We start from the raw sequence: 24,310 nt of genomic DNA on the forward strand, positions 1-24,310 counted from the left end.
TTATCCAGCTGTGCATCTAGTTACAAAAAAAAGAGACAAACTTCAATGGTTGCAAAAAATTCCAAATCATAATTTAAAGCTGTGATCATTCATTGTTGCTGATTATAGAGAACAACATTTTTCCTCAAAGAAACACTATCAGCATATTTTTAAATACTTTTATACTTTGAAGTGATACTCTAAATCATCTCCTGCCCCGTCATCTTGTGGATCACCTCATAGTCAGCAGAGATTGTTCACTGATACCAAACAACTCATAACCATTTGATGTTAGCCTTATTTTCATCCAGAGAAAAACCACTGAGGGACAGAGACCAGATCTGCATGGACCAGTTTTCCCCTGACTCTCTTCCTCTTTCTCCTTCATGGTCACCAGAATGCATCTTAAACATCCTTTGTTACTCTTGTCTTGACAAAGATGAGCCTGGTACCCGCACTGTAAACGGGTCAGATAGACACTGATCCGTCTTGTGCAGGACTGCTACTTCACAACCGAGTTGTGAGTGCAGAGTAAACGTGATGTACTGAATGCTTGTGGAATGAAGGACCATGAAGAAAAGGGAATAGACCTTTAGCTGTACAGCGGCTTCATCAGGAGACCTCTACAACACCACAGTCCAGACACTGAAATCAGCCCTGTCAGGTCTGTTCACTCAAACACGTACATGTGTCAGATTAGAGCTCAACACCACCAATAACGACCAGCTAAAGCATGTGACTGACAACAGAAGGTAGATGAGATCTGGAGGTGCCATTGTTTCTGTGGTTTGAGAATAGTCACAGAAAGCTTCCAGTTTTCTGAACGTTGAAACTCTTCAATTTCGACTTTCAGAAAGGATTCAAAAAGTGATTCTGAATTGTTGTGATTTCCTGTTTGTATCACAATAACTCATAGAGTGACGCTCTCTTTTTCCACTTTAGAAGTGCTAACAGCACACAATAGCACTTAGATCCTGAACTTACAGACAGTGTAGTCATGTTCTTTACCAGGCTTACCACTTTACACCACTCAGTGCAACCAAAACAATCACAGACAGAGAGAGGTTGTAGGAGTGTCTGCATCCCTGGGTCTGTTGACAACACAGTTGTGAGACTGGTAGCCACATTAATTGGGATTAAGGGTTTGATAGAAAGGGAGACTTAGAGCAACTGTTAGCAGGGGTAAAGAAGGGTTCTAGACTGGGTTGGTGCAAGTCAGGAGAAATGTCGGGAGCGGGTGGGTGGTGGAGACTGAGGGGACTGGGAACTGTTCCCCTTACCGTTAGGCATACCAGGTGGAAGGTGATCATGATCATTGTGTTTGTGTCTTGAGGTTTCATGGCTGAGAGTCCCCAGACGAGCAGTCTGCTGTCCTTGGCCTTCCAGCATGTTCACAATGTCCATTCGGTCAATGCTTTTCAGAGCCATGAACAAACTCTCCACTGAGAGGAAGGAAATGTAAGAGAGATAAAGACACAGGGAGAGGACATGATAGAAGGATGTCTGGAAGTACGCAGAAGGGCAGAGATATACCCCAGAGAAAATTACTGAGATTATTATAAGACGGACCATGCAAAAAACACACACACAGGTAAACAGTATCTAATCAGCAGCACACACGCTGGCACACAGGATCTAAATCAGCAACACACACATGCTGGCACACAGGATCTAAATCAGCAACACACACACACGCTGGCACACAGGATCTAAATCAGCAACACACACACGCTGGCACACAGGATCTAAATCAGCAACACACACACGCTGGCACACAGGATCTAAATCAGCAACACACACACACGCTGGCACACAGGATCTAAATCAGCAACACACACACGCTGGCACACAGGATCTAAATCAGCAACACACACACACGCTGGCACACAGGATCTAAATCAGCAACACACACACACGCTGGCACACAGGATCTAATTAGTGACTTGGATTAATTGTGATCTTATGGGATAAGAGCATTTATGTTGTAATATATCGAAGACACATAAACAGACACATGTTGAAGGGTGGATGGTACCATTGGGACATTGCTGTATCGTTTTAACACTTCGCATTAAATCTGTAAGTGCAGAAAAGTGAAGGAGAAGGGCTGACACATAGACTAAGCAAACAGACAGAGGCTGAATTGTTAGACACTCACTCTTAGCTCTCTTGCCCTCCCGGGTGGCCCATAAATTGAGTAGTGCTGAACTCTGCTCCAGGAGGGAGTTCGGATTCTCAACACGGATCTTATTAATGTCATCCACACTGAACTGCAGCTCTCGGGCCAGCTCTGTTCAATGGAGAGAGAGATGTCGTTTTATAGCACTGGCCCCTTACCCTGCATTTATCACTTCATCCCCGACACTGAAACCCATCTGTAAAGAACAAGCCCTTATAAAATTGGATTTCACTTGAAAAATGAGCCTCCAGTTATGTCTCCAAAAGAAATTGATAAGCTTTATTAATACACACATACCCTCACACACACACCCACAAGCTTTATTAACACACACACAGATTCACACACACACACACACAGGCACTCACCAGCCCAGCTCAGTCCCAGCTGTTCAGCAATTAAAGCCATCTTTATCTCTGTCCTCTCCATGGCACTCAGTGATGCTGCAGAAAACAGACCATGAGTGTCTTACACGTTCTGTGCTCTGATGCCGTAGCTCATTTCATATTTAATGTACAGTCAGGCCGAAGTGTCATGCGGTGTGGATGTCAGACATGCAGGAGTGGGCTGCTTACCCATGGCTGGCTCATTCAGAGCACTGTATCTCTCTCTCAGGGCCAAAGGGGTTAGAGTTCGTCTCCGGTCCTCACTCCCTACAATCTAATGTCAATGAAATGAATCATGAGAATTTTAGGAATCTGTGTGTATGCGTGTCTGTGTGTGCGTGTGTGTGTGTGTATACCTACCTTTATACATGGTGGCATGGTGATGTTGAGGTTGCACAACACATGCTGGCTGTCTTCATATTTAGTGGACTTGCGCAGGAAGGACAAGAATCCAGAAGGTTCTTTACTACTGTCTCTCACCTATAGCAGGAAGACAACATGAACACACAGTCTGGAAATATGCAGGGAGGAAAGGACAGCGAGGGTGTGTCTGTCAGTAGACTAAGTAATTAGAGTGAGGTTTTTTTAGCACTGCTGCTGGCACTGCTGGCGTCAGTTCCATCTACATGTGATGCATAAACATGGTCTGAGCGTGAGTGAGTGAGAGCAGATGGTGCATCTTGTCCAAGTTGACTTTGAGTAAGTGAAACAGCAGAGATCTATCTTTTTGTCAAACCCATTTGATAGTTTTCAGAGCTGATTTAGAAAGAGGCTTTTTCATGATAAACAGAGGAAAATAAAATAAGCCAATGTACCTTGACAGAGACGGGCAGCCTGTTGTCTCTGAATGCCTGAAAACTAAAGCAGCGAGGCTGCTGTGTAGCTTTCCTCATGGGGACCAAATTTCCAGAACATTCCAAGTGCAGTGGCATACCTTCCATTACCTGAGGTCAGTCAAAGTCAACACAGGGATTAACACATAATATGTGTCCTTCAACCTGCCTTTCCTTCATTTACTCATCTCCCTTAATCCCTCTCTTCTTTTATACATCTCGTACTTGTCCACTTTTCACCTTCTAATCATCTAATCTTTTTTTCTAAACGAACGCACTCACTGACCTCTATGTCCCTGCTGCGGGCCACCTCGGTGAAGTTCTCGTGTTGCTCCAGAGTCTTGTCCATCTTATCGTCGGTCATGCAGTAGCAGCGCAGCCTGCCCTCCCTCAGCTCGTTCATCTTTGCAAACACCACAAACTTGGCCATGTAGGGCACAGCTGACAGCTCACGGTACAGGAGGTTGGCGAAGGACACCGCCTCTGCGGTCCGAGGACAGTCTGCAAGCCAGAACCTGAGCAGGGAGAAAGTGCATGAAAAAATATGACACCATAATACACTTAGGGAAGTTTATCATTGCCGACACAACACAGTCTTTGTCCTGACTATAGAATCTAAGTTTCTTTTGTGACTGTGCTAAGGTGAGACCATAGCCATGCCAAATACTGTGTACATTATAATGAGGCAACTGCAGAAGCCAACTTTTCAAGTCTGGATGGACAGTGGATTTTACTAAGTAGGTATGTCAGAAGAGCCCAGGGTAAAGGCTATGGTGAGGCTTACCGTGCAGATACATTGGTGGTGAAGCTGGCACAGTCATTAGCATAGATAAGCTTGGTGGTGCCAGTGATGTCCTCCCACTGGGCAGCGGCCGTGCCACCTGAAGATTCAATAGGCTCTCATTCAGATTCATCAAAGTCAGAAGCATCAAAGTCAGCACTACAAGATCTTCTAAAACTGTATTTGAATTTCTATGAATTAAGGCACCGAATCTCAAAGACATAATTACTGAGACTGAGAGCAGCTTCACTGAAATGTTAAATAAAATATCTCTTACACTGTTTTTGGTTTAATAAGCCAAAGCCTGTACTCCCAGTATCATGTGAGTTGAATGCCTGAACTGCTTTGGTGCTTATGAGGGTGATCTAAACAACTCACTCAAAGAGAGTTTTTAAGAGCATTCAGCTCAAGCTTTATAAAGCCCTCATCTGCTTTCAAATTCTGTTTTCATGTCCCACAGAAGCTCTTCCATACCAATCACACTGCAGAGCAGGCGGAGGCTGGTCGTGTCTCCTTCACCAGAGTCCCTCGGACTATCCCTCCAGGATGGGGGCAGGGGAATTCTCAAGCCAATAGGTCGATGGAATTTGCGCCGCCGTGGCTCCACCGTCACCACTGGACTGAAGGTGGCCTGGTTACCCAGGAGTTTGGCTACCAGCTCGTCAGGGACAGGCTGGGCCTGGGGACCAGGGAGGAAAGGAGGGAGGGGTCATGTTGAGGGAGTGATGATCAAATAAAAGGAGATGATAGGTTGGCGGGTGACCATGGGAAAGAGGAAAAGGAAGGAGGAAGTGTCGTGTGTAGGAAAATTGAGGTGATGTGTGTGGTATGTCAATGGAGAAAAAAGGCAGGGCAAAAGCCACAAGAAACAAAGACAGAACAGAAAGAAAGCAAAGACAGGTAAAACAGATGAAGAATGAAAGAGCATATGGGGGAGCACAGATTCCAGTTATGTACAGAGAGATGGAGCAGGTTATTGAGTGTGGATAATGTGAAGAATATAGGAGAGATGGAGGAAGGTATGAGAATAAAAGTGTATTCATTGATGGGGGGAACAGGCCAGGGATGGAAAAAGAGATGAAGAGGAGGAGAAAAGAGAAAAGATCTGAATAAATTCATGTTTTGTTGAGACAATAAAGCTTGATAAAAAAAACAGAGTAGCAACACATGTTTGTCCTTGTCAGTCAATTATTTTATTAGTGTAAGAAGTATTACAAAAAATGAACATTCAACCAAAGATCATCCAAAGAGATTGAAACTGCTGTTATTATTATTAGAAAACTGAATGAGATAAATAAGGATAGTCATGTGACCCTGTCTGATTATAAAGCTTTGGTGTTGGATTGTGAGGAATCACAGTATCTGATATTACACATTAAGTGTTACTTATTAGATAATAAATATTCTTAATTTTTCAAATACATTCTTGTACAAACAGCTAAAGTTCTACAACATTCTCTGTCTTAGCTTAGTGAAAGATCACATCTAACACTGGACCAGATACAAGTCTACGTTCAAAGGAAACTGCTTCTCCTCATGGTAAGATCTGAGATGTTGAGAAAATCTACCGTCAAAATGCCACCAGGATGTACCATGTGTTTTAGACTATTATATTATATATTACAGTGCCGTGTAACAAGTGAAAATAAATCCATTTAGAAAGTAATATGAAACGGCTGCAAAAATGTGAGTTTCATACCACACAACGCCAATTGCCACAATTATTCCTCAATTTGTTAAACTAAATATGACTAAATATGATTGGGTTTCATTCTTCCATGAAGTCCACTGAGGTTCCATTAACCTTACCATTCCATCATAAGGACAACATTATATTCAGATCAGTATCTTTTTCCTCAAATACCACCCTTACCAACAAGTCTGCAACAATGCAATGGTTATTCAGTTTCAACAAAATTAAAATGAAAAATTAAAAAGATATTTTGGAGTGTTGTTTCAAGTGAAAGTAATGCCTATGATGTCTGTCAGCACTCTTGTTGAGGACTGGTCTTGGAATGGGAGGCCATCACACCTCTTGTTTGTTGTGTAAAAACATTTGGGAGAAAGAAACTGATTCAGTGTGGTGTAGATATCCATCCTGAGTATGACATGAATGTATGGGTCACTAAAAGACACAAATAATGTTCTCAGAATCAACAGATGAAATAAGTACAGCTCTAAACAATAATAGTCAAACACATTCTCCACTCCTGAGGGCAAAACTGCAACCGAGACCAAACCTGGAGCATCTCATGCTTTGCACCTTCATGCTAAACATGCTTTGGACCATCTCAACACCAAGATCTCCAGGACCAATCAAAGCCTCCCTCAATTCAAAAGAGTTCAGTAGAGAGAGTTACTCTGCAACTCAGTCTGGACATTCCCAAATGCCACTCAGTAACACTCCAGTTCACCTTCAGTCTTATCAATCAACGGCAAATTCCTGCACATACTGCTGACAGACAACTTCCGGACAAACAGTCATTGCACGGTGAAGGTAATGATGTTGTTTCATCATTATCTCATCACTATCTCATCTCTTCTTTCTTTATGCATGATGGAATGTTATTGCATGACAACGCAAGACAAAACTGGCAAGAAAGAGATATTCTCATTCTCAGAATATTCTCATGAGGACATTATGTCTGCATCTTCCTCCTCCACACGCTCATCCTCCCATCTCACCTGCAGTCCCAGGCGGACGCGCTTGGTGACGGCTGTCTCAGGGAAGGTAGCCTGGACCATAGGCACGAGTTTGCTTGTCAGTTGGCCGCCCTCAGGACCTATCAAATCGCTCTCTTGCTGTATGCGTGAGACAACAGCGAAATAGAGGGGGAAATCGGTGGAAATGATGCGCCGAATTCGTTTCTTGCCCAGCTCCTCTTGGCTCTCGAGATCTTTGGGAACAAGTGGGATGGTGGAAAGTTTAAAATACATACTTCAAGTATTTGTTAATGCTAGTGCAACAGTTTATATGAAGTGTACAGAAATGCCATGACAGATTGCACTCATGAGGGATGACACAACAGTGAGGTACAATGACATTTAAGCAGGTCTTGTTAACCAAAACTACCTTCATCCATTCCATTGAGGATGGTCTCCAAAACCTCATCACCATATCGGTTACGATGTTCTTTCCACACAGATCCATTCTCACTCCTTAAGACCACTAGTTCCCGGTCTCCACGACCAAGTGCAGCAAAATGAGGAATCTCCACAATCACTGGTCTGTTGGGGAAACCACAGTTAGTGTTAGTAAATAGTCAGTAGAGACCTGAAATACCAAAAGTCCTCTTGTCTTTGGACCCCAACAATTGTTTCCTTACCCTAGAAACTGCATGCCCGCGGGCCCGAGAGAGATGATACGGCTGGCAAGCCCCTCCCCCTCTACCAGTGGAGGCGGGGTGGTAAGTTTCTGTGGTTTGACAAGGCGGCAGGTAATCCTTGTAGGTGCGGCACAAGTACGTGGAGGGATTATGACTCTCAGACCATTGTGCCGACTCCCTCTCATGGAGCCACCGCGAGCATCCACCATAAAACTTACCAAGAACCTGTAAAGTCAAGAGAGGCAGTCAGTTATCATTCATTCATTTTCAATTCAAAACCCTCAGGTGCTTTAGACTTGTTCCATGCTCTTATATGGTGTAAAGTCTGGTCAGCACTAACCCAGTGTGGATAGGGCTGGCTACTGGGCTGACGTTGTCAGAGGTTTCTGTGGCCGGGCTACTAGGGATCAGAGAGTCCTCATCATACTCCTTTTGCAGGGGGATTGGAGTGTGCTGCTGTAAAGGTGAACAAACGAAAAGGAAGGAAACGGAAAATTTCATGACATTTTAAGTTTCTTTTTTTTTTTTTTTTTTTTTTGCTCCTGTAAAATGGTAACGTCAGTAATGGAAATGATGTACTACATTACTACCTTCCAGTCATTTTTACACAAAAATCATACCTGTCAGCTGCATGTTTCTGCAAGGGCATACAATTAGTATGAAATAAGAAACTTCTGGACAGTTAAAAATTCTCACAGCATATTTTAATAAACATGACCCCCACAGAGCGGCTGCCGGTTTAAATTTGAGTTTCAGCTCAAGGGGAGGACACATTTAACCCTCTGGACTTCTGTGAAGAAAGAATGGATGTGATTTATTGTTTTACCTGCTCAATCTCATGCTCTTTCAGGATAACAGTCTCTGGAGAGACACAAGGAATCCTCGGGATAGCAGGGGAATAATTCCTGTTTGTAAAAAATAAAAAATGAAAACGCAGTGGAAAATATTAAGACAAAGATGCTAGACTCTTAGATGGAGCAAACTGACTCGTAATCACTCTGTATAAGGGTTCTGTGGCTTTAATAGAATTGGGCTAAGTCTGTCCCTTCCTCAGTATGAGACCAGAATGTTCCTCAATCACATCCTAAAAAGAACATGTTAACTATGTCCCACAATATTTCTCTCATCCTGCTGCCGTACTCTATAGCTTTCTGTGGGGAGAGGAAATCCTCATCATGGCTTTTCAAGTCATCCATCTTCATATACCTGGCGCCCTCTGTCCCCAGCAGCTCCTCACCTGCCGAAGGGGAAAAAGAAATATTGTAAAGTAGAGCGTGTGAGGCGGATGAAGAACAGAAGAGTAAAGGCTGAGATATGTCATTTTGCATGGGTGAAATGGTGAATTATGCAATAAAACGATATTATTGCAACTGAGTGAACCTCAGGGAAAAGAAATGATGACAGTTGTTCAACACTGTGTTAGACAGACTGCTTAAAAAAGAGGCAGATGACTGCGCAGTGTGTATGTACCACACATATAGTGAATCAAACCAAAACTGGCCTGATAGGCAAGAGGGAGGAAGAGAGAGAAACGGAAAAAAACAAAAACATCCATCCATGAATGGTACAGCAACTCACAAAACAAAAAGAACATATTTCATGTTGTCTGTGCATGAGTGATATAAATGGCATCACTTCCATGTATGTCCTGTTAAACACTGTACATGCACTGTGTCCTGTTAAACACTGCACATGCACTGTGTCCTGTTAGATTTTATCTGTCCATTGTTACCTCTTCTCAGCCTTAGATCTGGACTCTGATAGTTCAGTATAATTCATACAGAAGATAAATGGTATGGTTATTTATTCCTCAGAAAATAACAACAGAATTAAAACTGATTTGTGACTCTGTATAGGGTTAAGATAAGACTAAGCGGCATTTAATATATAAAAAAAGTCACATATCTGCAGTATGCACACTAAACATATGAGTTACACTCATTTATCTTCATTAGGTCTCTGTAAGACATATCCAATGTACGGCGTGGCCATTCAGAATGACTAAAGCTAACACAAAAGCCCCATAAAGGATATCATTTTCACCAGACTCTTGGCAGTCCCACGGTAGAGAATGGGAGCTCTGGGAACCGTGTAATAGGGCTGTGTTTGCATATACTCACTCTCATAAATAGCGGCTGACATACAAACACATCAATTCTTATTCGCCAATATTCATATGCACCAGACTTCACCAAAACACAAACAAACTTACTAAGAACCCAGAGCACTGCACACAGGCTACAATGGCGAATCTTTTAAGTCAATTCCATGGTATATGAATACATTACTTTACATCTATTATTCACAAAACAAATCTTCTTAAACATTCTGACAAGGGCACCATCCACTTACCCAAGAACCTTTAGGAGAAAGAAAAGGACGACTCCACGTGTATTTGTACGCAGAAGTCATAAAGAAAGTTCTCAGACAGAAATTTTAGCTTTTCATTTGGTTTAACTGAGTAGTCAGGGCTCGTGTGAAAGTAATTATATCGATGTGTGTCTAAGCTTGATTTATTAAGGAAGACGGATATGAGAAGATATCCGGGCATTAGGTGAAGACACTGTCTAAATTTAGATCCACGGTGACAATCCGTCAGTTAACTGCATCCGGAACTAAATATACTGGGGTGAAGTGGACTGTAGTATCACTGACAACTGGCTTTGATACCGCACTTTCTCCTGACTGATTATAGAACAGAGCCACCACTCAGACAACAACACTTACTTTAATATTTGGCTTTAATATCAAAATATCCTAAAGATCCAGTGAACTTAAGAATGCTGTGATCTGAGCAGATGAATTTGGCTAGTTTTCATCGTTTTATATGAAACACTTTTAGTCTGTGTGAAATTAGTCATAAGGTTACATTAATGAAGACATAAAGGTTTATTAGCAGGTTCTGATTCCACTGTCATGTTGTAGGGTACCATTATAAAAAACATTAAAAGACATAAGTGCACATTGTGCACCTATAATATGCTTGGAAGTGACTGGTTCTGGACATGTTATGGAATGTTCTCTTTATGAGTGGGTAGAGGGAAATAGGGAACAGTGCTCCTTTCCTTGTTCACAGCAATCAGGAAAGACAGGCCAAACAAGATGACCTGCAGGATTAGTGACTGAGGTTAGATGTTAACAGACAGAAGAGAGGTTAACATCGAATCGTGGACACATGCTGATGGAATGCCAATACGGCTGTTTCAGTGGTCAAAACAATGACAATGATTTTTAAAATGCAGTCACGACCGATGAGCAGGACACAGACAAGAAAGACTGCCGTACCTATCGTTAGCTGTGCGATAGCTAGAGAAGGGCAAAAGAATCAGAGTTAGCATATTCTGTAAGAAACATGAACATGAGAATCCTCTCTTTCTGAACAGGCCAAACCTCTGCTCTGTACATCTGAGAGAAAAATAAATTGAAGAGAGCACAACTTAGGCTTAAAAGCTCTTTTAAGTATAGGAAAATAACCACCCTTATCTTAAACTACAAAGACATGAGTAAAATGTTTCAGGACAAATTTGCGTAGTTCTTTTTGGTTTTACCTTCATCCTCGGAAACATCCAAGATCTCATCTACTGTCTCTGGAAAACTCATTCGATGTTTTTCTGTTGTGGTCTGAAAGGCAAAGATTGATATTGCAAAAAATGTCAGTCTTTTATAAAATACACAAGTTCTTATGTTTCATAATATTTCCACCACTTTTCATGATGTTTAGCTACTCCACCACTTTTTAATTTCATTCTTTACAGAAATACCCAGCTTGAGTATGGGGTGGTCTAGAGTAGATTAGAACTGATTAGAAATGACTGGAGAACTGAGCCAATGAAGACACAAAATCCAAAGCATTCCCCTCTGAAACATTCAAAACAGTTTAGTCTAACTGCTAATTCATAGCAAAAACAGTTGACTATTTCGTTTTTTTTTGAGTGAAGAGTTTTGAGTGGCTGTGTTTAAGCCTGGGTATGCTGTTCATTCAGTAGCTTTCAGGACTGAATTCTTGATTAATCTGTTTTAACTGATTGGCCAGTAGGAGTGGTTAACTGCAACAACAATTTAGCATTAGCAGCAGCATCTAATCTGAACTCCAGAATTTTTCACAGTTGGTCAGCTCTTAACTGTAATTGAGCAGTTTTTCTCCAACTAGAAAAAAATGAACTGGGAGATGTTTGTAGTCAAATCTAATGTGAATTACATTGATGTTGGTCTCACCATGGTTACTGTTTCCTCAGTGACAAGTTTTAGGACGTCGATGACAGAAATGTATCCCAGACGTTTTGCGATAGCCAGGGCAGAGGTGCCATTCTGGAAAAAAAAGAAACACAAAAGGAAAAGATAGAAGAGACGGGTTTAAATGCTGAACTACACTGGGATGAAAGACAACCATATGGAATGGTAGAAATTAGAAGTCATCTGAAAAAGTCTGGGGAGACAGGAGTAGGAGGATGGAGGTCTTACTGTGGTAGTTTCGTTCGGCTGAGCTCCATGCTTCAGTAGCAATGTCACAATGTCAGTGTGGCCTTGCTGGGCAGCCTGGTGGAGAGGTGTGTACCCCAGCTAGCAGAGAAAGAGCAGGTAGTTTAATACCATGCCTGGAACATTCTGGAACATTCCATGGGTAAAAGAGTCGGCTGTCTCTGCTTACCCTCGTCTTGCTGTTCACGTTGGCCTGCTGCTGCAAGAGGAACTTCACCATTTTAATGTTACCATAGTGACATGCTATGTGCAGAGGTGTGTAGCCCATCTTGAGAAGGAAGCAGAAATGGACACGGTGTTTTAATACATAAAGGGTTCAGAGGTAAACGTGGGGTCTGTCTCTCTATAGTGCTGTGAGTACCCTGGCTATTTCTGGGGTCTAAGGGTCTTACCCGGGTGGCTGCATACACCGATGCCCCCTGCTTCACCAGGATGTCAGCTATAGCCACGTGACCTTCCTGAGCCACCAGGTGAAGTGGGGTGAGTCCACTCTGGAGGAGGGGTAAAATGAACAGAGTGTGTCGGAACACTGCTGAAAGAACACTGAACACTCACCCATTGAGTGAACACCTAACAGCCAAATTAATTACACAGCAAGATGTGTGCACTTTTTTATTTCATTGTAATGTGTAAGAGGGTTTAACACAGTCATCAGTTTTGCAGATCTTATAATGATCAATATGTCATTGCCTCTGCTCCATGAAAAAAGGAACAGTTTTATTTTGTAGTGTGAGCTTACACTGACACGTATAGCATAGACTGTGTAATGTTTAGTACTAACCTGCAATTTCACGTTAGACTGTCAGGACCACTCTAAGCGAACTGAGAGCTCTACTTGCCTTGTTACCCAGGTTGACATTGGCCTGTTTGGAGATGAGCAGGGACACCATGTCGGGGCGGCCCTCCTGCGAGGCCAGGTGCAGGGGCGTGACCCCCTGTAAAGACTCGGTGTTGGCCGACGCCCCGTGCTGCAGTAGGATATTGGCCACCTCCACTTGATTCTGCTTAGATGCAATGTGGAGGGGAGTGTATCCATTCTGCAGAGAAACAATCAGAGGTTAACATAATGTGTGTCTCAAAGTATGAATGTGTTTGTGTGCGTGTGTGTGTGTGTTCTGTAGCATGTCAAAACCACGCAGCATTACTCACTCTGGCGGCGCTGTGGGGGGAGCTTCCTTTGCTGACCAGTAGGTCAACAACGTCCAGGTTGTTGTGATGGACAGCCACGTGTAGGGGAGTGAGGCCATTCTAAAAGCAGGAGAGAAGAGAGCAGCTGATCATGTACCAAAACTCGCCATGCCAGTACAGAATGCTGAAGTCCTGTTGAGGGTGGGAGGTGTACCTTGCCCGCAGCATTGGGGTTGGCCCCTCTCTCCAGGAGCAACTCTGCCACATCCACCTTTCCATACTTGGCTGCTACATGGAGGGGAGTGAAGCCTTTCTGTACAGAGACAATAAGAAAAGACTTGTTACAACCAGGACTACAAGTTCAGAGCTTTGTTCAGAAAGATGTGTCTTCATTCTAAACATCATATTTGACACAAAAGTAAAGTGTCAATACAAATGTATCATGAATTTCCGTGGCCCTTTCTTGATTAATTATGAAAATGAAAATTATGAAAATGGCCAGATATCAGTAAGCCGTAACTGTGTATTCTATTTTCAGTTAATAACTGAGCTGGGACATATTAGTCTGTTACAGGCCTGTCACTGTGATCTTCTGTGTCTGTCCTCCTCATTATCTGCTTGCCTTCCCCATAGGCATCCATAATCACTCTGCTCAGGCCCAGTCTGGGGGTGCACTCAGGCCTAAACACGCACAGGCTGGGGGGGGGGTGCACTCAGGCCTAAACACACACACAGGCTAGGGGGTGCACTCAGGCCTGAACACACACACAGGCTAGAGGGTGTACCTTGGTCATTTTGGTCTGCTGAGCATTCATGTCCAGCAGGATGCGTGCGGTGTTGGTGTGTCCCTCGCGTGCAGCGATGTGGAGCGGCGTGTGTCCAGCTGTGGTGGTGGAGTTGGGATTGGCCTTGTGTTCCAGCAGGAGTTTGACCAGTTCGTTGTGACCCATGCGTGCAGCACAGTGGAGGGGAGTCTGGTCATCCTGGTGGCCGCAAGGCAACAAGGAACAACAGAGCAATATTTTTAAAAAATTACAACCAACTCTGTTACAGTCTTTCCATTTAGTCTCCATCATGTTACAATCAGCTCTCTCAATTCTTCAAGAGAATTAAACCAATAAATTACTTTTTTTTTAATTGTCATGAGGTCATTAATTAACTGCAAGCGAGAACAAGATTCTGGACATCAGTTCACAATGTGCCCGTCTGACTTCTTTCTCCGAAGCGCACTGTGTAGATGTGTTGGTTCCTGTTAGAGCTGCTGTACTTAGAGAATACAACTTAGTCTCTAAAAAGGATGTTGAGATGAGCTGTGTACATGTGATCTGTGATATTATGATGTGATTTGGGTGTGTGTTGTGACCGTATGGGGAGATGTTGGTAAACTGGTGTGTGTGTTGTGACAGTGTGGGGCAATGTTGGTACCTTGGCCTTGGCGTCGACTGGAGCTGAATTCTGCAACAGGAACTCAGCCACATCACAATGGCCTGCCCGAGAGGCCATGTGCAGTGGGGTCTCCACTTTCTACACCACACACATGCACACGCACACACACAAATACATTCAAATTAGTCTTTTTCCAATATGTGCTAAAAGATAATGCCATATTAGATGTGTATCACCTTGTAGTAGTGATGTGGATGCCGTACCACATTAGATGTCGAGTGTAAATATGTGTAGTGGTGACATGGGTGCCGTACCACATTAGATGCATTCGGAGACGCTCCCTTCTGCAGCAGAATCTTCACTATGTTCAAATGACCCATGAATGAGGCCACGTGGAGAGGCGTTAAGCCAGACTGCAACATCACACGCACACACACACACACACACACACACTGCAGTAAAATGTCTGGACATATAAAAGGAAGGTGTATTTGTGCTGGGTGAATGGAGGTGGAGGTGGTACTGGTGGATGCTCACCTCCGTCACAGCCTCCAGAGAGGCGGCATGTTTCAGGAGCAGGTCCATCACACGTATGTGGTTCTTTTTACAGGCAATGTGGAGTGGCGTAAAGCCATTCTAAACAGACAGCCACAACACACATTACTGAGATACAACAGCTCTGAATACAACACAGACAGTACAGAGGAACAATCAAATCTTGAATATATATATATATATATATATATATATATATATATATATATAGACACATACATACATACATATATATATATATTACACAATATTACTCAAGCAAACATTCAGTGTTTATTTATTTGAAGTCACTTCATCTGTGGTGTATGTGTCTCTATAATAAACCATGTGAAATAATGAAAAACAGAGGGACGTCAATGGCCTGTTTCTAACTTCCTGTGCCCCAGCCAATCAGAGCCCAGTTGGACCTGATTGGTTAACCACCTTCTTGATTATTTTTTACACCTGTGGTCAGTTTGTCTTCTCATGGTGCCTGTGTATGTAGACCCCTGTGTTTTACTGTGTGCCTGTGTATGTAGACCCCTGTGTTTTACTGTGTGCCTGTGTATGTAGACCCCTGTGTTTTACTGTGTGCCTGTGTATGTAGACCCCTGTGTTTTACTGTGTGCCTGTGTATGTAGATCCTTGTGTTTTACTGTGTGCCTGTGTATGTAGACCCCTGTGTTTTACTGTGTGCCTGAGTATGTAGATCCTTGTGTTTTACTGTGTGCCTGTGTATGTAGACCCCTGTGTTTTACTGTGTGCCTGTGTATGTAGACCCCTGTGTTTTACTGTGTGCCTGTGTATGTAGATCCTTGTGTTTTACTGTGTGCCTGTGTATGTAGACCCCTGTGTTTTACTGTGTGCCTGAGTATGTAGATCCTTGTGTTTTACTGTGTGCCTGTGTATGTAGACCCCTGTGTTTTACTGTGTGCCTGTGTATGTAGACCCCTGTGTTTTACTGTGTGCCTGTGTATGTAGACCCCTGTGTTTTACTGTGTGCCTGTGTATGTAGACCCCTGTGTTTTACTGTGTGCCTGAGTATGTAGACCCCTGTGTTTTACTGTGTGCCTGTGTATGTAGACCCCTGTGTTTTACTGTGTGCCTGAGTATGTAGACCCCTGTGTTTTACTGTGTGCCTGTGTATGTAGATCCTTGTGTTTTACTGTGTGCCTGTGTATGTAGACCCCTGTGTTTTACTGTGTACCTGTGTATGTAGATCCTTGTGTTTTACTGTGTGCCTGTGTATGTAGACCCCTGTGTTTTACTGTGTGCCTGAGTATGTAGACCCCTGTGTTTTACTGTGTGCCTGTGTATGTAGACCCCTGTGTTTTACTGTGTGCCTGTGTATGTAGATCCTTGTGTTTTACTGTGTGCCTGTGTATGTAGATCCTTGTGTTTTACTGTGTGCCTGTGTATGTAGACCCCTGTGTTTTACTGTGTGCCTGTGTATGTAGACCCCTGTGTTTTACTGTGTGCCTGTGTATGTAGATCCTTGTGTTTTACTGTGTACCTGAGTATGTAGATCCTTGTGTTTTACTGTGTGCCTGTGTATGTAGACCCCTGTGTTTTACTGTGTGCCTGTGTATGTAGACCCCTGTGTTTTACTGTGTGCCTGTGTATGTAGATCCTTGTGTTTTACTGTGTACCTGAGTATGTAGATCCTTGTGTTTTACTGTGTGCCTGTGTATGTAGACCCCTGTGTTTTACTGTGTACCTGTGTATGTAGATCCTTGTGTTTTACTGTGTGCCTGTGTATGTAGATCCTTGTGTTTTACTGTGTGCCTGTGTATGTAGACCCCTGTGTTTTACTGTGTGCCTGTGTATGTAGATCCTTGTGTTTTACTGTGTACCTGAGTATGTAGATCCTTGTGTTTTACTGTGTGCCTGTGTATGTAGACCCCTGTGTTTTACTGTGTACCTGTGTATGTAGATCCTTGTGTTTTACTGTGTGCCTGTGTATGTACATCCCTGTGTTTTACTGTGTGCCTGTGTATTTAGACCCCTGTGTTTTACTGTGTGCCTGTGTATGTAGACCCCTGTTTTTTACTGTGTGCCTGTGTATGTAGACCCCTGTGTTTTACTGTGTGCCTGTGTATTTAGACCCCTGTGTTTTACTGTGTGCCTGTGTATGTAGACCCCTGTTTTTTACTGTGTGCCTGTGTATGTAGACCCCTGTGTTTTACTGTGTGCCTGTGTATTTAGACCCCTGTGTTTTACTGTGTGCCTGTGTATGTAGACCCCTGTGTTTTACTGTGTGCCTGTGTATGTAGATCCTTGTGTTTTACTGTGTGCCTATGTATGTACATCCCTGTGTTTTACTGTGTGCCTGTGTATGTAGACCCCTGTGTTTTACTGTGTGCCTGTGTATGTAGATCCTTGTGTTTTACTGTGTGCCTGTGTATGTACATCCCTGTGTTTTACTGTGTGCCTGTGTATGTAGACCCCTGTGTTTTACTGTGTGCCTGTGTATGTAGACCCCTGTGTTTTACTGTGTGCCTGTGTATGTAGACCCCTGTGTTTTACTGTGTGCCTGTGTATGTAGATCCTTGTGTTTTACTGTGTACCTTAACCAAGTGTCTGCTGACTGTACTTAGCCATGCCTCACTCTCTTTTTTAGCCCTGCTTTCTATCCCCTATGTTAGCCCTTTTGTCTTTGTTAGCTTTCTTGTGTATTGATCTTAGCTTGTTCAGACTTTTGCCCTTGTTTAGCCTCCAGTAGCCAAGGTTTTGTGTACCAGACTTTGCCTGTTTATTGACTAATCCCTTGGATTAAGATTTGGATTAAATATTGCCTGCACTTCCATCCAGTGTCTCAAATTGTGATGAGAGTTCTCATGGTAACAGTGTCCCAGCAGTCGTACAATAGCCAGTGCTGATCTTTTGTCTGGCTCTTGTTTTGTAAGTGTTTGTTTTGTGTGTGTGTGCGCGCATGTGCACATGCGTGCATATGAACACTGACCAGTGCCCGGGTGTTGGGTTTGGCTCCTTTGTCCAGGAGTACTTTGGCCATGCGGTGGTGTCCACAGTGTGCGGCCACGTGGAGTGGTGTCAGGTGATCGAGTGTGATGTCATCGATCTCAGCATTGTACTGCAGCAGCTGTTTCACGCAGTCCATATGATCTCCCTGAGCCGCCATGTGAATTGGCGACAGTCCATTCTACACAGAGGAAAATGAAGATGATGCATTCTCTCATTGGAAGAAAAGAACTAACTGTATTCCTGTAACTAACTGTAGCTTTCTTTTTATTCTGTCCTTTGTCAGTGCCTTATCCTCTTACATGCCTTACTGCTGATAAAATGTGCTGTGTTTAATCTTTTTAGCTATTCCACAGTGCTTTCTGTATGCTTTACTTAACACAATTATGATCATTGTAGAACTGGGCTGTGTGTAGGTTGGTGCTGTGTAGGCTGGTGTTGAGCAGTCTGTAGTTTGAGGCTGTACAGTGGACTCAGTGTGATTTACTTTGGTCTTGGCCTGAATAGGAGCTCCTTGGTCCAGTAGGATCTCAATAATCCGTACATGGCCATTTCTGGCGGCACAGTGAAGTGGGGTCAGCCCATCCTGTGGAAGGAAAACAGACAAACGGTTTGGATGGGTTCAGAGCTGTCATTTTGTCTTTGGCTTACAGAAGGTATAAAAGTCAAAACATTTCATATTTGGTCCCAGATGGGTTTTAGTACAAAGCCATGTCAGCACACTTGATGATTAAGATCAGGATGGGATATGAAAATATAACATTAAGCACTCTGACACATAAAATTTTCTTTAAAAACATAAGTCTATGTCTTTACTTTTGTCTTAGCATCAATCGTAGCCCCTCGGTCCAGGAGGAGCCGAACCATGATAACGTTCCCTCTTCTGGAAGCAATGTGGAGTGGTGTGATACCATTCTGAAACAACCAAACACACACACACACACATCGTCACTCTCAGAGCAAAAACACACACACAAATCTTGTCACTGACTCAGAACAAAAACACACACACACACATACACATCGTCACTGTCTCAGATCGAAATCACACACGGTAGCACTGCTCAGAACTGAGACAGTTCGGAGTGGTTAGAAAACCAGAAGAATGTCGATGAGGGAGTTAAAAGAAAGAAAAGGGAGAGAGACCTTGGGAGTGAAGTTAACATTTGCGCCTCTGTTCAGTAGCAGTTGGGCGACGTTCAGGTTCTCATAGTGTGCAGCTATGTGCAGCGGCGTGAAACCTGTCTGCAAGGAGACATGGAAAATTACCATTACAAAAACATCTGCCACATACCTCATCTGATAAAACCATAGATTCATACGGTAGATACACCCGGATGTTTAGGATCATTCATCAACATCAGCATAGGGTCACATATCAACACAGGGTCACACACACACTTACCTTGCTGAGAACATCGGCATTCGGGTCATTCTGCAGGAGGACAGCGGCAGTACGTGTGTCATCGTTGCGGGCTGCGATGTGCAGGGCAGGGAGGCGAACTTTACCCTTGGTGCCGTAATTAATGAGCAGAGCGACCACGTTCTCATGACCCTGCTGTAACGCGACCGCCAGAGGGGTAAAGCCGTCCTGTTAGAACACAACAAAAATAATGCACTCAGTCTATCCGTTACACATCATTACCTGCCATGCAATCTCTGGGTTACCCATGATACATGTCTACAGTTTTCACCCTTCATTTGGTCCTCATACAGTCTCTGTTATATGACTTTGTGACAAACACTGGTGGTTCATGCACAGTTAAATAATGTGGCTAATATGTGAACTAAATGAAGTCAGGCAGAGGGAGACTTAAGGAAGAGACATTGTGAAGAAGATGGGGCAGGGGGAAAGAGGTCAAAGGTCAGTCTAGGTACACATAAGAGAGCTTGGGCTGTGTCCAAAACCGCATACTAACGTACTAAATAGTACGTCAAAACAGTACGCCACCATTAGTAGTACGTCCAAATACATAGTATGCATAGAGTTGTATGCGAATAGTACCCGGATGACATACTACTTCCGTTGGAAAAACGAAGTATGCGAGCACTGGACACTTTTCAATCCCATAAGGCTATATGGAAAAAAGGGGCGTTTCTGTACTGCTGTGTCCGTTTACAGGTAGTCGTCATTAAACTGCAATTATAAAGCTCATGCGCAAAAATGTGGCGCAATTTGATTACCTCATTAGTGCGTCCAAATTCTAGCATACTTTCTTGTCTAAAATCTTTTAGTACGTACTCCGCACTACGTACTTCAATGCAAGTTTAGTGTGCAGTATGTAGTATGCGGTTTTGGACGCAGCTTTGGTCTGTCCAGGGAGTCAGATAGCACAGGGGCATCCTCATTGGCTGTTACCTCTGTTGGAATGCTCTGATTGGCTCCATTTTCCAAGAGGAACTTCACAACCTCCAGATGATTCTCTTGTGCTGCCATGTAGAGTGGGGTGAAGCCCTTCTGTTTCAGACACACACACACACACACACACACACACACACACAGAAAACACAGACAGACAGATACAAGAAAATACAGCAACACTTACAGAAAACAGACACAGACAAATACAAAAAATACATGACACACACAGAACACACACATATCCACAAACACACAAATACACACCGACACACACGAAACAAAAACAAACACACACCGACATACGCAGAAAACACATAAAGACAGATAGACGGAAAGGGAAACCGGTGTTAGATGTTGTCATGCCCTGGTTCTCACTGTCCCCCTCTACTGGCCATTTGAGTTAGGTTTTCTCTCTTTTTTTGCTTCCTTGTTTTGCTTGGTTCATTCCTTTAATTGTTCAATCATCATGCACACCTGTTTTTGTTAATCAATCCCGGCCTTTTGATTTTTTTTTTTTTTGGCCTTTTCTTTGTCTCCTTGTGAAGCTGTTGTCCTGACCTGAGTTTAACTGAATGTTACCTTGGAGTTGCTCTGATTTGTGACATTCTTAAGTGTGTCTCCTGCTCTGTGTTCCTGTTTCCTGTCCTACCTTGTGTAATACAACAACTACAAAACCTGGTTCTCCATGTGCATCTGGTCCCGTCGAATGATTCATGACAGATGTGTGTATAAAGACTCTTTAGAATTCTATTACTATTCAGAATATTTTAATAAGAATAATATTTTTAAAACTTTTATTAATTTTGTTTAAATGAAAAATGTGATTCTTGATTAAATTTACTCAGATTCTGCAGACATGTTTAAAGGAATTTCAGTGTTTAAGAATTCCTCATTAGGCCGACGGAATCGTATAAAACGCTTCTTTTTTATTATCTGTCCGCTGAGTTGTCAGTGTTTTGGTGTTTTGAGTGTTTGGTTTGTTTTTTTTTGGTGTGTGTGTATGTGTGTGTGTGTGTGTGTGTGTGTGTGTTTGTGTGCATGAGAGAGACAGAGAGAGAGAGTGTATTTGTGTGTGTGTGTGTGAGTGTTTGTGTCTCAGTGTCAGTGTGTGTATGCTCTTACCTGGGACTGTGCATTGACGTTGGCACCATAGTTAACCAGCTCTGTGACCACCTGCTCCTGTCCAGCCAGTGCTGCAATATGGAGGGCAGTGTTCCCTTTCTACAGACAGAGAGGATTTAACTTTATACAAAACACTCCTGACCACTACATTACAGCTGTACTTAACACAGGCCCAACTTTACACAAAACACTCCTGACCACTACATTACAGCTGTACTGAACACAGGCCCAACTTTACACAAAACACTCCTGACCACTACATTACAGCTGTACGTAAGACAGACCCAACTTTACACAAAACACTCCTGACCACTACATTACAGCTGTACATAAGACAGACCTAACTTTACACAAAACACTCCTGACCACTACATTAAAGCTGTACGTAAGACAGACCTAACTTTACGCAAAACACTCCTGAAGACTACATTACAGCTGTACTGAACACAGGCCCAACTTTACACAAAACACTCCTGACCACTACATTACAGCTGTACTGAACACAGGCCCAACTTTACACAAAACACTCCTGACCACTACATTACAGCTGTACGTAAGACAGACCCAACTTTACACAAAACACTCCTGACCACTACATTACAGCTGTACGTAAGACAGACCCAACTTTACACAAAACACTCCTGACCACTACATTACAGCTGTACGTAAGACAGACCTAACTTTACACAAAACACTCCTGACCACTACATTACAGCTGTACTGAACACAGGCCCAACTTTACACACAACACTCCTGAAGACTACATTACAGCTGTAAGGACAGTGTGAGAAAATATACAAAAAAAAAGACAAAAAAGACTTTATCCTGCACTGATATTTGTAATTATCCATCGCAGTCATAGTTATCTCAGACTGTGAGCCCCGGAAAGTTAACCCAGGGAGTGTATCCCCTGTCTGCATAACTCCCTCACGACACTGCCCACTGTGTCGAGTCTCTCACACATGGTCCAGACAGTGACAACAGTATAATCTGGAGCATGTGGGGGTCTTACCTTGGTGGTGGTCTCCAGGACAATGCCGTTGTGCAGGAGTTCAAGCACCATTTTGACGTGGCCCTCTTTGGAGGCCAGGTGCAGCCCGTTCAGCCCATTCTGAGGGGGGAGAGAGGAATACACAACAAACCTCACAGTGTACAGTCCATCAGGTTGAACAGGACTCCTCACATCTCAGGGTCTCATTCTGTGTTTAGAGTCTATGACGCAGTCCCTCAGTGACACACAGTGAACCCTACACTAACACTCTCAAACAAGCCTCAGAGACCCAGCAGTGATCCCTTTTCACAGCACCTCTATCCTGGAGAAATCACTACCACCAGTCTGCAGAGCATTTTAGAGTTTAACACAATGTTACACAAATATATACAAACACACTGTTAACAGGCTAATGGGAGTCCCAGACTGCAGACTGAACACAGACTGATGATGGGGTGATGATGATGGAGGGTGATGAAGAGGGGATGGCAGGCCGGTGGTCTCTCCGATGGGACGAATACGAGTCGTGTGGGATAGGTCTGACCTCACACAGCCTTCCTTCACACACACAGGACATGTGAGGTTGGACCTTTCTCACATCACAGATATTATCCCTCTATGTGTGGAGACCATCACCCCATATCACACCATCACACAGACAGAGAGAGAGAGAGAGACATACAGACAGATGGACAGAGACAAAGACGAAGGGAAGAAGGGATGAAGAGAGAGAAAGAGAGAGAGACAGAAAAAGAGAGAGCACATTGTAACATCATGAGCATTTGTGACAATAAGAGAGAGGGAGACAAGGAAAAGGAAAGAGAAAATTAAAAAGAAAATTTAAGATCTGCAGATGGGGGAGGGTGACCGAGTGACACAAAGTGAAAGAGAGAGGAACAGAAATGAAAGAGAGAGGAACAGAAATGAAAGAGAGAGGAACAGAAATGCAAGAAATGGCAGCAGACGAGAGACAAACTGCAGCCCTGTGGGACAGAGGTGTGTCATGTATTTAGGACTCAAGGCTGTCATTGACCAGTGTGGGCACAGACTGTGTTATTGTGTTTGGGTAAGATAATTAAACCAGAGCTCTCCTAAAAGCGTGCTACATTGCTAAATGATGCTATGTAGTTAGTGGTGTAAAAATGCAGTGGTACTGGGCAGAGTGTGTTGTTCTCATTTGGAGACAAGTGCTGTTTGACAGGAAGAGAATGAGGAGAGAATGCACAGGGGAAAAACAATAATGAAAGAGAATGAGATGAGAACACATGGGTAAAATTGATATTTGTAAAGGAAGGGATGGAGGTGAGAATACACTGGGAGAGGATCATGTTTTTTTTGTTTTTGTTTTTGTTTTTGTTTTTAACTGTTATAATTTCTCTGCTAAAATACTATTGTTTCTGCACTCCAGCCATGATACGCTGCGTCACACGCCGAACTCAAAAGGTGACAGACCAGTTAATCGTTTACAATATGGAGTGTAGTCTTATGGCCAGAAGGGGGCGCTGTAGGTCCATCACTGTATAGGCTCATTTCGCTAATTACAGATAACACTGAGCCTTCCCTCCAATCTCCGATCTCTTTAAGATTTTAAACCGTTCAGTAATTGAATTTTACACTGTGTGATCTTACATATGCCCCACTATTGCTTACCAACATGACTGATCTCAAACTTACTGAGGTCCCTCCAAACAGCTGTGAGTCCAGCTGACTGTGCTTTACTGGTTGTTCCACAGTGCTGTCTGTATGACCGTGGTGGATTTTTTCTCTGTGATGAGACGTTCCCGTGCGCTGTGGCTGCACGTGCCGCGGCTGCTGCTGCAGAAGGAGCTGCATGCTAATGTCTTA

General features: G+C 43.3%; 1 protein-coding gene across 1 annotated transcript in view; it reads right to left on the reverse strand.

Annotated features, from left to right (window-relative positions):
- The window catches only part of ank1a (ankyrin 1, erythrocytic a), a 96,300-nt gene that overhangs the window by 15,436 nt on the left and 56,554 nt on the right, over positions 1–24,310 (reverse strand). Inside the window, exons 3-38 of the mRNA XM_030782517.1 lie at positions 22,487–22,585; positions 21,475–21,573; positions 20,350–20,448; positions 19,396–19,581; positions 19,137–19,235; positions 18,807–18,905; positions 18,478–18,576; positions 17,974–18,171; positions 15,015–15,113; positions 14,792–14,890; positions 14,517–14,615; positions 13,877–14,074; positions 13,306–13,404; positions 13,113–13,211; positions 12,803–13,000; positions 12,356–12,454; positions 12,133–12,231; positions 11,946–12,044; positions 11,700–11,792; positions 11,033–11,105; positions 10,770–10,790; positions 8,598–8,721; positions 8,311–8,389; positions 7,825–7,937; positions 7,485–7,709; positions 7,232–7,386; positions 6,844–7,055; positions 4,633–4,837; positions 4,162–4,258; positions 3,664–3,892; positions 3,360–3,488; positions 2,905–3,024; positions 2,734–2,818; positions 2,527–2,601; positions 2,138–2,269; positions 1,260–1,421 (exon numbers count right to left, since the gene is read on the reverse strand). Of these exons, the coding sequence (XP_030638377.1) occupies positions 1,260–1,421; positions 2,138–2,269; positions 2,527–2,601; positions 2,734–2,818; positions 2,905–3,024; positions 3,360–3,488; positions 3,664–3,892; positions 4,162–4,258; positions 4,633–4,837; positions 6,844–7,055; positions 7,232–7,386; positions 7,485–7,709; positions 7,825–7,937; positions 8,311–8,389; positions 8,598–8,721; positions 10,770–10,790; positions 11,033–11,105; positions 11,700–11,792; positions 11,946–12,044; positions 12,133–12,231; positions 12,356–12,454; positions 12,803–13,000; positions 13,113–13,211; positions 13,306–13,404; positions 13,877–14,074; positions 14,517–14,615; positions 14,792–14,890; positions 15,015–15,113; positions 17,974–18,171; positions 18,478–18,576; positions 18,807–18,905; positions 19,137–19,235; positions 19,396–19,581; positions 20,350–20,448; positions 21,475–21,573; positions 22,487–22,585 (4,495 nt within the window). The remainder of the gene's footprint in view (positions 1–1,259; positions 1,422–2,137; positions 2,270–2,526; positions 2,602–2,733; positions 2,819–2,904; positions 3,025–3,359; positions 3,489–3,663; positions 3,893–4,161; positions 4,259–4,632; positions 4,838–6,843; positions 7,056–7,231; positions 7,387–7,484; positions 7,710–7,824; positions 7,938–8,310; positions 8,390–8,597; positions 8,722–10,769; positions 10,791–11,032; positions 11,106–11,699; positions 11,793–11,945; positions 12,045–12,132; positions 12,232–12,355; positions 12,455–12,802; positions 13,001–13,112; positions 13,212–13,305; positions 13,405–13,876; positions 14,075–14,516; positions 14,616–14,791; positions 14,891–15,014; positions 15,114–17,973; positions 18,172–18,477; positions 18,577–18,806; positions 18,906–19,136; positions 19,236–19,395; positions 19,582–20,349; positions 20,449–21,474; positions 21,574–22,486; positions 22,586–24,310) is intronic.

Source organism: Chanos chanos, chromosome 1 (genome assembly GCF_902362185.1).
Source record: "Chanos chanos chromosome 1, fChaCha1.1, whole genome shotgun sequence".
Taxonomy (NCBI): Eukaryota; Metazoa; Chordata; class Actinopteri; order Gonorynchiformes; family Chanidae; genus Chanos; species Chanos chanos.